The sequence below is a fragment of the Bufo gargarizans genome, chromosome 5, assembly GCF_014858855.1.
Source record: "Bufo gargarizans isolate SCDJY-AF-19 chromosome 5, ASM1485885v1, whole genome shotgun sequence".
NCBI lineage: Eukaryota > Metazoa > Chordata > Amphibia > Anura > Bufonidae > Bufo > Bufo gargarizans.
In genome coordinates, this window is record NC_058084.1 from 473,066,429 (window position 1) to 473,079,398 (window position 12,970).

Below are 12,970 nucleotides of genomic sequence, written 5' to 3' on the forward strand. Positions count from 1 at the left end.
CTGTGTGCCCTGTTGCGCTGTTTCGAGTACTCCACCAACATGGCCAGTGGCGATGACGCCGTTATCAGCGTTACAATACCACTTCTATGTCTCCTTGAGAAAACACTTAGGGCGATGATGCAAGAGGAGGTGGCCCAGGAGGAGGAGGAGGAGGAAGAGGGGTCATTTTTAGCACTTTCAGGCCAGTCTCTTCGAAGTGACTCAGAGGGAGGTTTTTGGCAACAGCAGAGGCCAGGTACAAATGTGGCCAGCCAGGGCCCACTACTGGAGGACGAGGAGGACGAGGACGAGGAGGAGGTGGAGGAGGATGAGGATGAAGCATGGTCACAGCGGGGTGGCACCCAACGCAGCTCGGGCCCATCACTGGTGCATGGCTGGGGGGAAAGGCAGGACGATGACGATACGCCTCCCACAGAGGACAGCTTGTCCTTACCCCTGGGCAGCCTGGCACACATGAGCGACTACATGCTGCAGTGCCTGCGCAACGACAGCAGAGTTGCCCACATTTTAACGTGTGCGGACTACTGGGTTGCCACCCTGCTGGATCCACGCTACAAAGACAATGTGCCCACCTTACTTCCTGCACTGGAGCGTGATAGGAAGATGCGCGAGTGCAAGCGCACGTTGGTAGACGCGCTACTGAGAGCATTCCCAAATGTCACAGGGGAACAAGTGGAAGCCCAAGGCCAAGGCAGAGGAGGAGCAAGAGGTCGCTAAGGCAGCTGTGTCAATGCCAGCTCCTCTGAGGGCAGGGTTAGCATGGCAGAGATGTGGAAAACTTTTGTCAACACGCCACAGCTAACTGCACCACCACCTGATACGCAACGTGTTAGCAGGAGGCAACATTTCACTAACATGGTGGAACAGTACATGTGCACACCCCTCCACGTACTGACTGATGGTTCGACCCCATTCAACTTCTGGGTCTCTAAATTGTCCACGTGGCCATAGCTAGCCTTTTATGCCTTGGAGGTGCTGGCCTGCCCGGCGGCCAGCGTTTTGTCTGAACGTGTATTCAGCACGGCAGGGGGCGTCATTACAGACAAACGCAGCCGCCTGTCTACAGCCAATGTGGACAAGCTGACATTCATAAAAATGAACCAGGCATGGATCCCACAGGATCTGTCCGTCCCTTGTCCAGATTAGACATTAACTACCTCCCCTTAACCATATATTATTGGACTCCAGGGCACTTCCTCATTCAATCCTATTTTTATTTTCATTTTACCATTATATTGCGAGGCTACCCAAAGTTGAATGAACCTCTCCTCTGTCTGGGTGCCGGGGCCTAAATATATGCCAATGGACTGTTCCAATGTTGGGTGACGTGAAGCCTGATTCTCTGCTATGACATGCAGACTGATTCTCTGCTGACATGAAGCCAGATCCTCTGTTACGGGACCTCTCTCCTCTGCCTGGGTGCTGGGCCTAAATTTATGAAAATGGACTCTTACAGTGGTGGGTGACGTGAAGCCTGATTCTCTGCTATGATATGAAGACTGATTCTCTGCTGACATGAAGCCAGATTGTCTGTTACGGGACCTCTCTCCTCTGCCTGGGTGCTGGGCCTAAATATATGCCAATGGACTGTTGCAGTGGTGGCTGACGTGAAGCCTCATTCTCTGCTATGACATGCAGACTGATTCTCTGCTGACATGAAGCCAGATCCTCTGTTACGGGACCTCTCTCCTCTGCCTGGGTGCTGGGCCTAAATTTATGAAAATGGACTCTTACAGTGGTGGGTGACGTGAAGCCTGATTCTCTGCTATGACATGAAGACTGATTCTCTGCTGACATGAAGCCAGATTGTCTGTTACGGGACCTCTCTCCTCTGCCTGGTTGCTGGGCCTAAATATATGCCAATGGACTGTTGCAGTGGTGGCTGACGTGAAGCCTCATTCTCTGCTATGACATGCAGACTGATTCTCTGCTGACATGAAGCCAGATTGTCTGTTACGGGACCTCTCTCCTCTGCCTGGGTGCTGGGCCTAAACTTATGAAAATGGACTCTTACAGTGGTGGGTGACGTGAAGCCTGATTCTCTGCTATGACATGAAGACTGATTCTCTGCTGACATGAAGCCAGATTGTCTGTTACGGGACCTCTCTCCTCTGCCTGGGTGCTGGGCCTAAATATATGCCAATGGACTGTTGCAGTGGTGGGTGACGTGAAGCCTCATTCTCTGCTATGACATGCAGACTAATTCTCTGCTGACATGAAGCCAGATTGTCTGTTACGGGACCTCTCTCCTCTGCCTGTGTGCAGGGCCTAAATATATGCCAATGGACTGTTGCAGTGGTGGCTGACGTGAAGCCTCATTCTCTGCTATGACATGCAGACTGATTCTCTGCTGACATGAAGCCAGATTCTCTGTTACGGGACCTCTCTCCTCTGCCTGTGTGCTGGGCCTAAATATATGCCAATGGACTGTTGCAGTGGTGGCTGACGTGAAGCCTGATTCTCTGCTATGACATGCAGACTAATTCTCTGCTGACATGAAGACAGATTCTCTGTTACGGGACCTCTCTCCTCTGCCTGTGTGCTGGGCCTAAATATATGCCAATGGACTGTTGCAGTGGTGGCTGACGTGAAGCCTCATTCTCTGCTATGACATGCAGACTAATTCTCTGCTGACATGAAGCCAGATCCTCTGTTACGGGACCTCTCTCCTCTGCCTGGGTGCTGGGCCTAAATTTATGAAAATGGACTCTTACAGTGGTGGGTGACGTGAAGCCTGATTCTCTGCTATGACATGCAGACTAATTCTCTGCTGACATGAAGCCAGATTCTCTGTTACGGGACCTCTCTCCTCTGCCTGGGTGCTGGGCCTAAATATATGCCAATGGACTGTTGCAGTGGTGGCTGACGTGAAGCCTCATTCTCTGCTATGACATGCAGACTAATTCTCTGCTGACATGAAGCCAGATTGTCTGTTACGGGACCTCTCTCCTCTGCCTGTGTGCTGGGCCTAAATATATGCCAATGGACTGTTGCAGTGGTGGCTGACGTGAAGCCTCATTCTCTGCTATGACATGCAGACGGATTCTCTGCTGACATGAAGCCAGATTGTCTGTTACGGGACCTCTCTCCTCTGCCTGGGTGCTGGGCCTAAATATATGCCAATGGACTGTTGCAGTGGTGGCTGACGTGAAGCCTCATTCTCTGCTATGACATGCAGACTGATTCTCTGCTGACATGAAGCCAGATCCTCTGTTACGGGACCTCTCTCCTCTGCCTGGGTGCTGGGCCTAAATTTATGAAAATGGACTCTTACAGTGGTGGGTGACGTGAAGCCTGATTCTCTGCTATGACATGAAGACTGATTCTCTGCTGACATGAAGCCAGATTGTCTGTTACGGGACCTCTCTCCTCTGCCTGGGTGCTGGGCCTAAATATATGCCAATGGACTGTTGCAGTGGTGGCTGACGTGAAGCCTCATTCTCTGCTATGACATGCAGACTAATTCTCTGCTGACATGAAGCCAGATTGTCTGTTACGGGACCTCTCTCCTCTGCCTGGGTGCTGGGCCTAAATATATGCCAATGGACTGTTGCAGTGGTGGCTGACGTGAAGCCTCATTCTCTGCTATGACATGCAGACTAATTCTCTGCTGACATGAAGCCAGATTGTCTGTTACGGGACCTCTCTCCTCTGCCTGTGTGCAGGGCCTAAATATATGCCAATTGACTGTTGCAGTGGTGGCTGACGTGAAGCCTCATTCTCTGCTATGACATGCAGACTGATTCTCTGCTGACATGAAGCCAGATTCTCTGTTACGGGACCTCTCTCCTCTGCCTGGGTGCTGGGCCTAAATTTATGAAAATGGACTCTTACAGTGGTGGGTGACGTGAAGCCTGATTCTCTGCTATGACATGAAGACTGATTCTCTGCTGACATGAAGCCAGATTGTCTGTTACAGGACCTCTCTCCTCTGCCTGGGTGCTGGGCCTAAATATATGCCAATGGACTGTTGCAGTGGTGGCTGACGTGAAGCCTCATTCTCTGCTATGACATGCAGACTAATTCTCTGCTGACATGAAGCCAGATTCTCTGTTACGGGACTTCTCTCCTCTGCCTGGGTGCTGGGCCTAAATATATGCCAATGGACTGTTGCAGTGGTGGCTGACGTGAAGCCTCATTCTCTGCTATGACATGCAGACTAATTCTCTGCTGACATGAAGCCAGATTGTCTGTTACGGGACCTCTCTCCTCTGCCTGTGTGCTGGGCCTAAATATATGCCAATGGACTGTTGCAGTGGTGGCTGACGTGAAGCCTCATTCTCTGCTATGACATGCAGACGGATTCTCTGCTGACATGAAGCCAGATTGTCTGTTACGGGACCTCTCTCCTCTGCCTGGGTGCTGGGCCTAAATATATGCCAATGGACTGTTGCAGTGGTGGCTGACGTGAAGCCTCATTCTCTGCTATGACATGCAGACTAATTCTCTGCTGACATGAAGCCAGATCCTCTGTTACGGGACCTCTCTCCTCTGCCTGGGTGCTGGGCCTAAATTTATGACAATGGACTGTTGCAGTGGTGGCTGACGTGAAGCCTGATTCTCTGCTATTACATGCAGACTAATTCTCTGCTGACATGAAGACAGATTCTCTGTTACGGGACCTCTCTCCTCTGCCTGTGTGCTGGGCCTAAATATATGCCAATGGACTGTTGCAGTGGTGGCTGACGTGAAGCCTCATTCTCTGCTATGACATGCAGACTAATTCTCTGCTGACATGAAGCCAGATCCTCTGTTACGGGACCTCTCTCCTCTGCCTGGGTGCTGGGCCTAAATTTATGAAAATGGACTCTTACAGTGGTGGGTGACGTGAAGCCTGATTCTCTGCTATGACATGAAGACTGATTCTCTGCTGACATGAAGCCAGATTGTCTGTTACGGGACCTCTCTCCTCTGCCTGGGTGCTGGGCCTAAATATATGCCAATGGACTGTTGCAGTGGTGGCTGACGTGAAGCCTCATTCTCTGCTATGACATGCAGACTAATTCTCTGCTGACATGAAGCCAGATTCTTTGTTACGGGACCTCTCTCCTCTGCCTGGGTTCCGGGGCCTAAATATCTGAGAATAGACTGTTCCAGTGGTGGGTGACGGGAAGCCAGATTCTCTGCTATGGGACCTCTCTCCAATTGATTTTGGTTAATTTTTATTTATTTAATTTTAATTTTAATTCATTTCCCTATCCACATTTGTTTGCAGGGGATTTACCTACATGTTGCTGCCTTTTGCAGCCCTCTAGCCCTTTCCTGGGCTGTTTTACAGCCTTTTTAGTGCCAAAAAGTTCGGGTCCCCATTGACTTCAATGGGGTTCGGGACGAGGTTTCGGGAAGTTCGGCCGAACTTCTCGAACCCGAACATCCAGGTGTTCGCTCAACTATACTCATAAATAAAGACCAGGTTTCAAAAAATTGTCTGGTCACTTTGTCTTTATCAGCAATGGTGTGTGGCCAATACATTTTAAACAAAAACATTAAATTGGAGTGGACTAAACACCATTCTTAATACGTCAGCCACAAGTATATTAGATATCTAAAAACTTACCAAGAATGAGAAATGGAGCATTTGCAACAGTAATGACAAAGGGCACTCCACATAGCAACAGTAGACCAAAACTAGACAGAACTGCCAATCCAGATGAAATGACTCCAAACCCAGCCACCCAAGTTTTGTTCCTCACAGAATCAAACCTGCAAGTAAATGTAATCAGAAATGTAAATATTTAAATGGTGAAAACAAACAACTAAGCTGTGTGCTATTAAGGCTGCCCATACATGGTCAGATGTTGATCAGGTTTTCAGAAGATGCAGTTTTGAAGCTAAAACCAGGTGTGGATCACAAAGGGAGAGAAAACCTAAAGGTCAGATTCTACTTCTCATCTAAAAAAACTGATTATCTATGGGCAGCCTTAAGTATTAAAGGAGTTTATAATGCATTAAAGTGTTTTTCCAAGTGTCCTTTATTAATGACCTAACCTCTGGATAGGTCATTATTATCTGACCATTGGGGTCTGACACCCGGCACCTCGCTGGTCAATTCTTTGAGAAGGCATCGGTGTTTACAGTAGCACCGTGACCTCACCAAGCACAGTACCGTACATTGTATAGCGGCTGTGCTTGGTATCACAGCACAGCCCTTTTTTACCTCAGTGGGGCTGAGCGACGCCTAGGCCATGTGAACGATGAACATGACATCACACGGCCTAGGAAAAGCTGGAGAAGGCCGCAGTGCTACTGTGAGTGCTGCTGCCTCAAACACCTGGTTGGTGGGATTCCCAGGTGTTGGATCCCCACCAATTAGATACTGATTACGTATCTGCTTGGAAAACACCTTTAAATACATAATTGTATCCATGTGATTAGAGATGAACAAATCAAGTCTATAGAATACAACTTCGACCTGAGTTTTTAAAAACATTTGTTAATCCATAGAATTGTTATAATTTTTGCTTGGAACAGATTTATAAGTGATTTCAAAATGATTGTTGCTCTTTTAACTTTGAAGGGGCTGCTACACCCCTTAGAGGCTTGGGTGATTTTCCACTTTTGCATTTTTTTTTTCTCCTTGCCTTCCCAGAGCCAAAACATTTTATTATTTTTCTGTTCACATGGCCGTATGAGGGCGCAGATTCTGTCACATGCCATGTTGCGGCAGAATATGTGAATTCTTCCGTGTTCAACTCAAGGTCTAAAAAAGGGGGTGTGATGTGGGCGGGAAAGGGGATGGGCCAACATGCCTGTCTTATTCCTAATTTTCTATGTTTCTTTTAGGAAGCTTTTTAAGAAGTTGTCCTACATGTAGAATCAGCGGCGGATATGCTAAATTTATGTAGAGGCTGGCGCCACTACATAACTTTGGTGATCCACCCCCTGTGCAAGGGCTTATTAAGACCGCCATCTAAAATGCCAGTCTTAATAAATGTACCCCTTTGTTTTTTTTTTACAACGTGGCATCTAAGGGGTTAAATGTCTATGTACTACGTTATTGACAATCACAGCCATTAGGCTTAGGCCTCTGCTGTTTGAGGAACAGCGGTAACCCGACTGCTATGGTGCATGCTGTCCTCGGGGCAGGCACCATATTTAAAGTGATGATGTCCATTGGTCGTCAAGGGGTTAATGCAGTTTCTGAAGACCAGATTGGGAATGGATAAAAAAAAGGAGAAGCAGTATCTATCCTTAACCCCTTCATAACATCCACCAACCGTGTACTGCAGATGTTTGGTCTTTAAAGATGGTGCCTGCTCTGGAGCGGAGCAAGTGCTATGGCTAGTGGGTGCCTGCTGTTTTAGTGACTGGCTGCAGGGGTTATATAAACAATAAACTGTATGTGACTTTTTTATTTTATTTCATCTAGCCCCCTGCTCTGTAGCACTGTTTGTAAATCTACTGTCAGTAGTGACCTCCCTTTCCAACAGTTTGCATAGACACATAGCTATGGTTCACCTGATTAAATAGCTGTTTTTCTTTTGTTGATCTGAGGCTCTGTTCATGTCACGGATGGTGTTGCAGAAAGCTGGAACTTATAAACATCCGACTGGCTTGATCCCAAACTAAGGAGCATATGGGTGAGCCCTATAAAACCCCTAGAGCTCTCCCTGACTGCTATGCCCATGCAAAGGTCTTAATGGTAGACGATTGCATGCCCTCATACCTTATACTATGTGACACCTGAAAACCCTACAATAGTGAGGGGACACGACCACCGTCTCCCTGCACTTAATACGGACGGAGTCAGGGTCACCTACAATCAAGCCAGCAAGAAAACATAAATAAAGGAAACAGACTTATCTGAGGAATCAGGAGAAGCAGCCTCCAGCAGTGAACACAATCCAGGAAGAAGTATAAACAGCAAAGTGAGGCAGTATGGGAGGGAATATAAAGGGAGACAATCAGTGCAAATAGGTGACAGCTGGGAGAAGGAAAGGAGATTAGAAAGTGAAACCAAAACAAAGAACATCATACAACAGGTAGAGAAGAACGTCTGCCAGATCTTCTCACAGAGCTGGCGGTGATAGTTCAGGAGTTATAATACCTTTTCTTAATATCTGAAACCTCAGATCAACAAAAGAAAAATCAAGTGAAATACACCTACGGTATGTGTCTATACAAACAGTACGATAGGGAGGTAATTGGTGACAGATTCGCTTTACAGTATATTAGAGCAAAACAATGTTGGGCCTATTGATATATACTGTAGATTTACATTAATCTTGCCTAATATTGTAACAGAATATGCATTTTCACCTTGATTTATTATTTCAAAGATGCTGATTCCACCTTTCATTTTCTAAAGGAGATCTAAAAAATGAAAGGTGGAATCTGATTGGTTGCTAGGGGCAACTAAGTTAGTTTTAATTTACACCAGTTTTGATAAATCTTCCCCTTAATCTTTTATTTGGAAGATCTATTGGCTCTCCTACAATTAATTATGTTACTCGTGAAATAACAATTCTGGAACATATTTTCTTAGCGCTCTGCATTGTAACATTATTGTATTGATCCTGGAAATGTAGGAATAAATAGACAACTGGGTGTCAATAGGGTGTTTCTGTAAGAGGACTGGAAATCTTCATTGTACTTTTTTTTTTACAAAGAATGCCATATCTTTTACAGTAACTGTTGCTATATTTTACTGTTGGCCCTGCTGCTGTGGCAATACCACCTTGATAAACAGTTCCATAATTAGCGCACCCATGGCTATAGGCTGCCGCTCTGCAATTCTCAGCACCACCTCCCATTGAGATGTATGGGAGACAGAAAGGGCGCAGCTGCAGGTAGGTGTGGCAGGTTTTGGTGCTGGCAACCCACCCCAACATTTCGCTTGAAAAGTAATTTGGCCACTTAAGGTGTCCTCACATGTGGCCGAGTTCTGCAACATTAAGACTTCCCCATGAAAACTGTCTATCCCTGAGTTCTGCTCTTTTGTGGAATTTACATGTTGTTGTGTTGCTGATTTCCTGTATAAGAATCTTTCAGATTTTGTTGCAGATGTTTCTGCAGTGTTTGCCACTGCAGAATCAATGTCCAATTGAATTGGAGAAATTCTCATGTGCCTTATGTGACTGTTGCTAGAATATGCCAATATGGCTATAATTAGAGATAAGCGAATCGAAGTTGACGAAGTGGGATTTCATCCGAATTTCTGGAAAAATTCAATTTGTCCCGAAGTCGAATTTCCTCACGCTTTGTGATAACGAATCACATTTTTTCTAAAATGGCTGCTGCATATGTTACAAAGTGAAAGTAAAAAACCTGGGAACGAGGGAGCACCCCTAATGCCATGCAGACAACCAATCAGCAGATATCCAGCCCCTGTAATGTCACAGCCCTATAAAAAGCCTCCTCATGTCCGGTCTCGTGTACCGAACGAGGAAAACAACTCCACCACCAGCTTTTGCCAAAACAGAATTTTACTAAAACGTGGTAATGAACACAACCACAAATGCTTGGAACATAAAATAAATTTACATATACTCAGCCTGAAGGCTGAGACCCTTGTGCTGCACAGCACGGCGCCCTCCGATGGATGCAGGAGGATAATGTGGTAATTTACCTACTGGCGGGCACAACTAAACTGCCACACCTTAGCTGTTATTACCCTAAAAAAACACGAACAATTGTTTGGGTGCGTGGTACAGGCTAGCCTGCAGTGCACCATAACAGCTTACAATCTTATAGTGCTGTACATTATCCCCCCTCCTATAACTGGTCCTGTAGCACGTGCCTGAGTATTTTCTCCTGAGCAAAACGCCATCCTGGCTTGAGTTTGTGGGAGGTTTATCAGCTCTCCAATGTGAAATGTAATTTTAAATTATGGAGTCATTGTAATGTAACAGTAGCAACACTTGTGGCCTGACACAAACAGAGACCCTAACTAACTAACTACAGGCCTGGTCTCAGTCTCTAGACTTCAACACTGTAATGAGGTGCGTGCACGATCTTACCCACCCGGGTCTGCTCTGCATCCTCTGGTGACTCTGAACAGAACAAATGCCTCTCCAACAAGCATGTGGTCCCTCAGGGTATGTAGCTTTGCTCCTTAGCTCTCATCAGCGTTCCTGGAAGCAAGCCTCCTTCCTCTGGACTGGATCAGGATCTTGGACATGATCAGCTTCACTTAGCTGCAGCTCTGGTCACTGGGAGATGCTCTCACACCTAGATGCCATCAGATTCTCTGCTCACACACACAGTTCCTCAGTCTCTGTTTCTTCTTAGATGGCTGCCTCCTTCTTTCTTCTCCTGGCTCTAAAAACCCCCACCTCTCATGAATATGGAAATATGAGCAGTCTTTTAGCTGTGTTTAGGAAACAGCGGCATCTTGTAGCCAAACAGCAGTCAGTCTAGATCATTTAAATTAATCTACACAGTGTTCAGACAAGAAGAGCTGTTTCTCTATCTCACATCTCCGCCATTTTACAGTGAACTTTGTGCAGGGAGAAAGGTTACGGGCACTAGGGACAGTGATTATGAAATACTTTATTCATTTAAAAACTATTGAGCAGTTCAGGGAAAGATAATACTGTAGGGAAAGGATAGGGAGGCATTATCCACACTGTAGGGAGAGATCAGGGACCAATAGGAGAGTGTACAGCCTGGGAAATACCCGTAAGAGCTATTCTATCACACCTTTCTGCACTAATTGGGGTTACTACAAGTGATCTATTACTACACATTTTAGGTTGTTTGCATTCTTTGAAACAACAGCAATTCCAGTAATCCTGCTTCTGTTATTGGGTTGAAAGTGTTGTATGATACAACCAGTTTTGGGTATATATTTATTTCATATATGTAAGTACTTTGCAACCGCTGTATCACCCAGTGGCCCGCACCCCATTTTCAGCAGTCAAGCCATCACCAACTCAGCAGAATGGAGCTGTGTTTCCTTCACATTATCTACTGGTCTTGAGGCTCCTGCTCCTCCTCTTCCTTGCAACACATTTTGTCAGCAATCGATTACAGAGGCGATTGCAAAAAGACAACAGTATGCGTGCACTCATCCAACAGTGCAGAAGCTGCACATGCTCCTGGCCAAGTTGCTGGTACTATAGTCCCTTCCTTTCCATGTGGTCGACTCTGCACCTTTCACAGAACTGATGGCTTGTACCGACCCAAGGTGAAGAGTCCAAAGCTGTCATTACTTCTTCAAAAAGATTGTACCAGCCCTGCACACATATGTTGAAAAGAAGGTGGGCCAGTCCTTGATCCTATCGGTGTCTGCTAAAGTTCACAGCAGTGCTGACATGTGTAGCTGTAACTAAGGTCAAGGACAATATATGTCCTTTATGGCCAACTGGGTAAATGTGGTTCCAGCCCAGCCACACCAGCAACTTGGCCAGGTGACGGCACTGACGCCTCCTCATTCTCAAAGCTGTGGGTCCTGCGCCAATGTTCTCCACTGCCTCCTCATCCTTTACCTTGTCCTCAGCCTCCACTGTAGGCACAATTTTGAGTGCTCCTCCAGCATGCCACATGTGCAGGGCACGGTGGTGTCACGCTGTTCTGCACCTAGTTTGCCTGGGCAAACGGAGTAACACAGGGGAGGAACTGCTCCGCGTCCTCCATCAAGAAAACAAATCCTGGCTGTCTCCTCGCCAACTGAAAATTGGAACCACGGTCACCGACAATGGGAAGAACAACGTGCCGGCGCTGCATCAAGGAGGGCTGAGCCATGCGCCCTGCATGGCACATGTGTTTATTCTGGTTGTAAAGCGGTTCCTGAATTCTTCTACCTATCTGCAAGACATCCTGAAAATGGCCAGGAAACTCATCGTCTGATATGTGACTTTTCCATCCATTGGAACTCCACCCTCCACATGTTGGACCGACTATGTGAGCAAAGGAAGATCATAAACAATTTCTTGATGCAGGCGGACAGGAGCACTCCCCTGTGTAACTTTGACATTAGCCAGTTGCAGCTCATGCTTGACACCTGCCGTTTGCTTAGTCCCTTTGAGGAGGCTACTTTATTTGTCAGTTGCCAGGCCTGGGGGATGAACAACGTTATTCCACTGCTTCATGTCCTGGAACAGATGCTGCTAAATCTGGCTGGACAGGAGACGTGGCAACTACATCTCATGGCCATCTGAGCCCTGTGAAGGCTGAACTGGTGGAGGAGGAGGACATGTTTATGGCGGAGGTGGAGGACAGACTCATTTACCAAGCGGCTCTGTTCGGGAAAGCCCGGTGCTGGTGGCGCTACATCGACGACATTTTCGTGGTGTGGGGAGGCTCTCAAGGTGAATTAGAGCACTTTTTTGGGTATCTCAATGGTATGGTGCCCGGGCTCGGGTTCACCATGACAATGTCCACAGTATCTTTGCAATTTCTCGATGTGATGGTATATGTCAGGGATGGGGGTATCGAGACTGACATTTTCCACAAACCTACAGATAGGAATAATTTGTCAGATTTTAGGAGCAGTCATCCACGACGGATGGTTGAGTCGTTACCGTGGAGTCAGATGTTGAGGGTGAGACGGGTGGTATCGGGGGAAGAGCAATTTGGGATAAGGGTGGAGGAGATGGGGAAGAAATTCCTTGAGAGGGGGTACCCACGACGGTTGGTAGAGAAGATCTCACAAAAAGTGGGGGAGGTTGACCGGGAGTCCACGTTCCAGGGAAAGAAGAAGGAGAGGGATTCTAAACGGATTCCGTTTGTCTCGACATATGGATCCAAAAGTGGTGATATAGCGCGTATTATACGCAAAGAATGGCACATTTTACAAAAAGGTTTGCCCATGGTAGAGGAATTTGTGGGTTTCCCCATGATGGCATACAAGAGAGGGACCAACCTGCGTGACAGATTGGTGAAGACCGAGGTTGGGGAGCCGCATGGGGTTGGGCAAAGGTATCTGGCACCAAGGAAGTTGGGATGTTTTCCCTGCCTTGGGTGTTGTAACTGTGGCAATATGCTGAAGGGTGATACCTTTGCCCATCCCTATAGCGGCAAGCCTTAT

The 12,970-nt window shown here is 46.9% G+C and overlaps 1 protein-coding gene across 1 annotated transcript in view; it reads right to left on the reverse strand.

Moving 5' to 3' along the window:
• The window catches only part of LOC122939036 (patched domain-containing protein 3-like), a 47,317-nt gene that overhangs the window by 13,806 nt on the left and 20,541 nt on the right, over positions 1–12,970 (reverse strand). Inside the window, exon 3 of the mRNA XM_044294964.1 lies at positions 5,558–5,703. Within this exon, the coding sequence (XP_044150899.1) occupies positions 5,558–5,703 (146 nt within the window). The remainder of the gene's footprint in view (positions 1–5,557; positions 5,704–12,970) is intronic.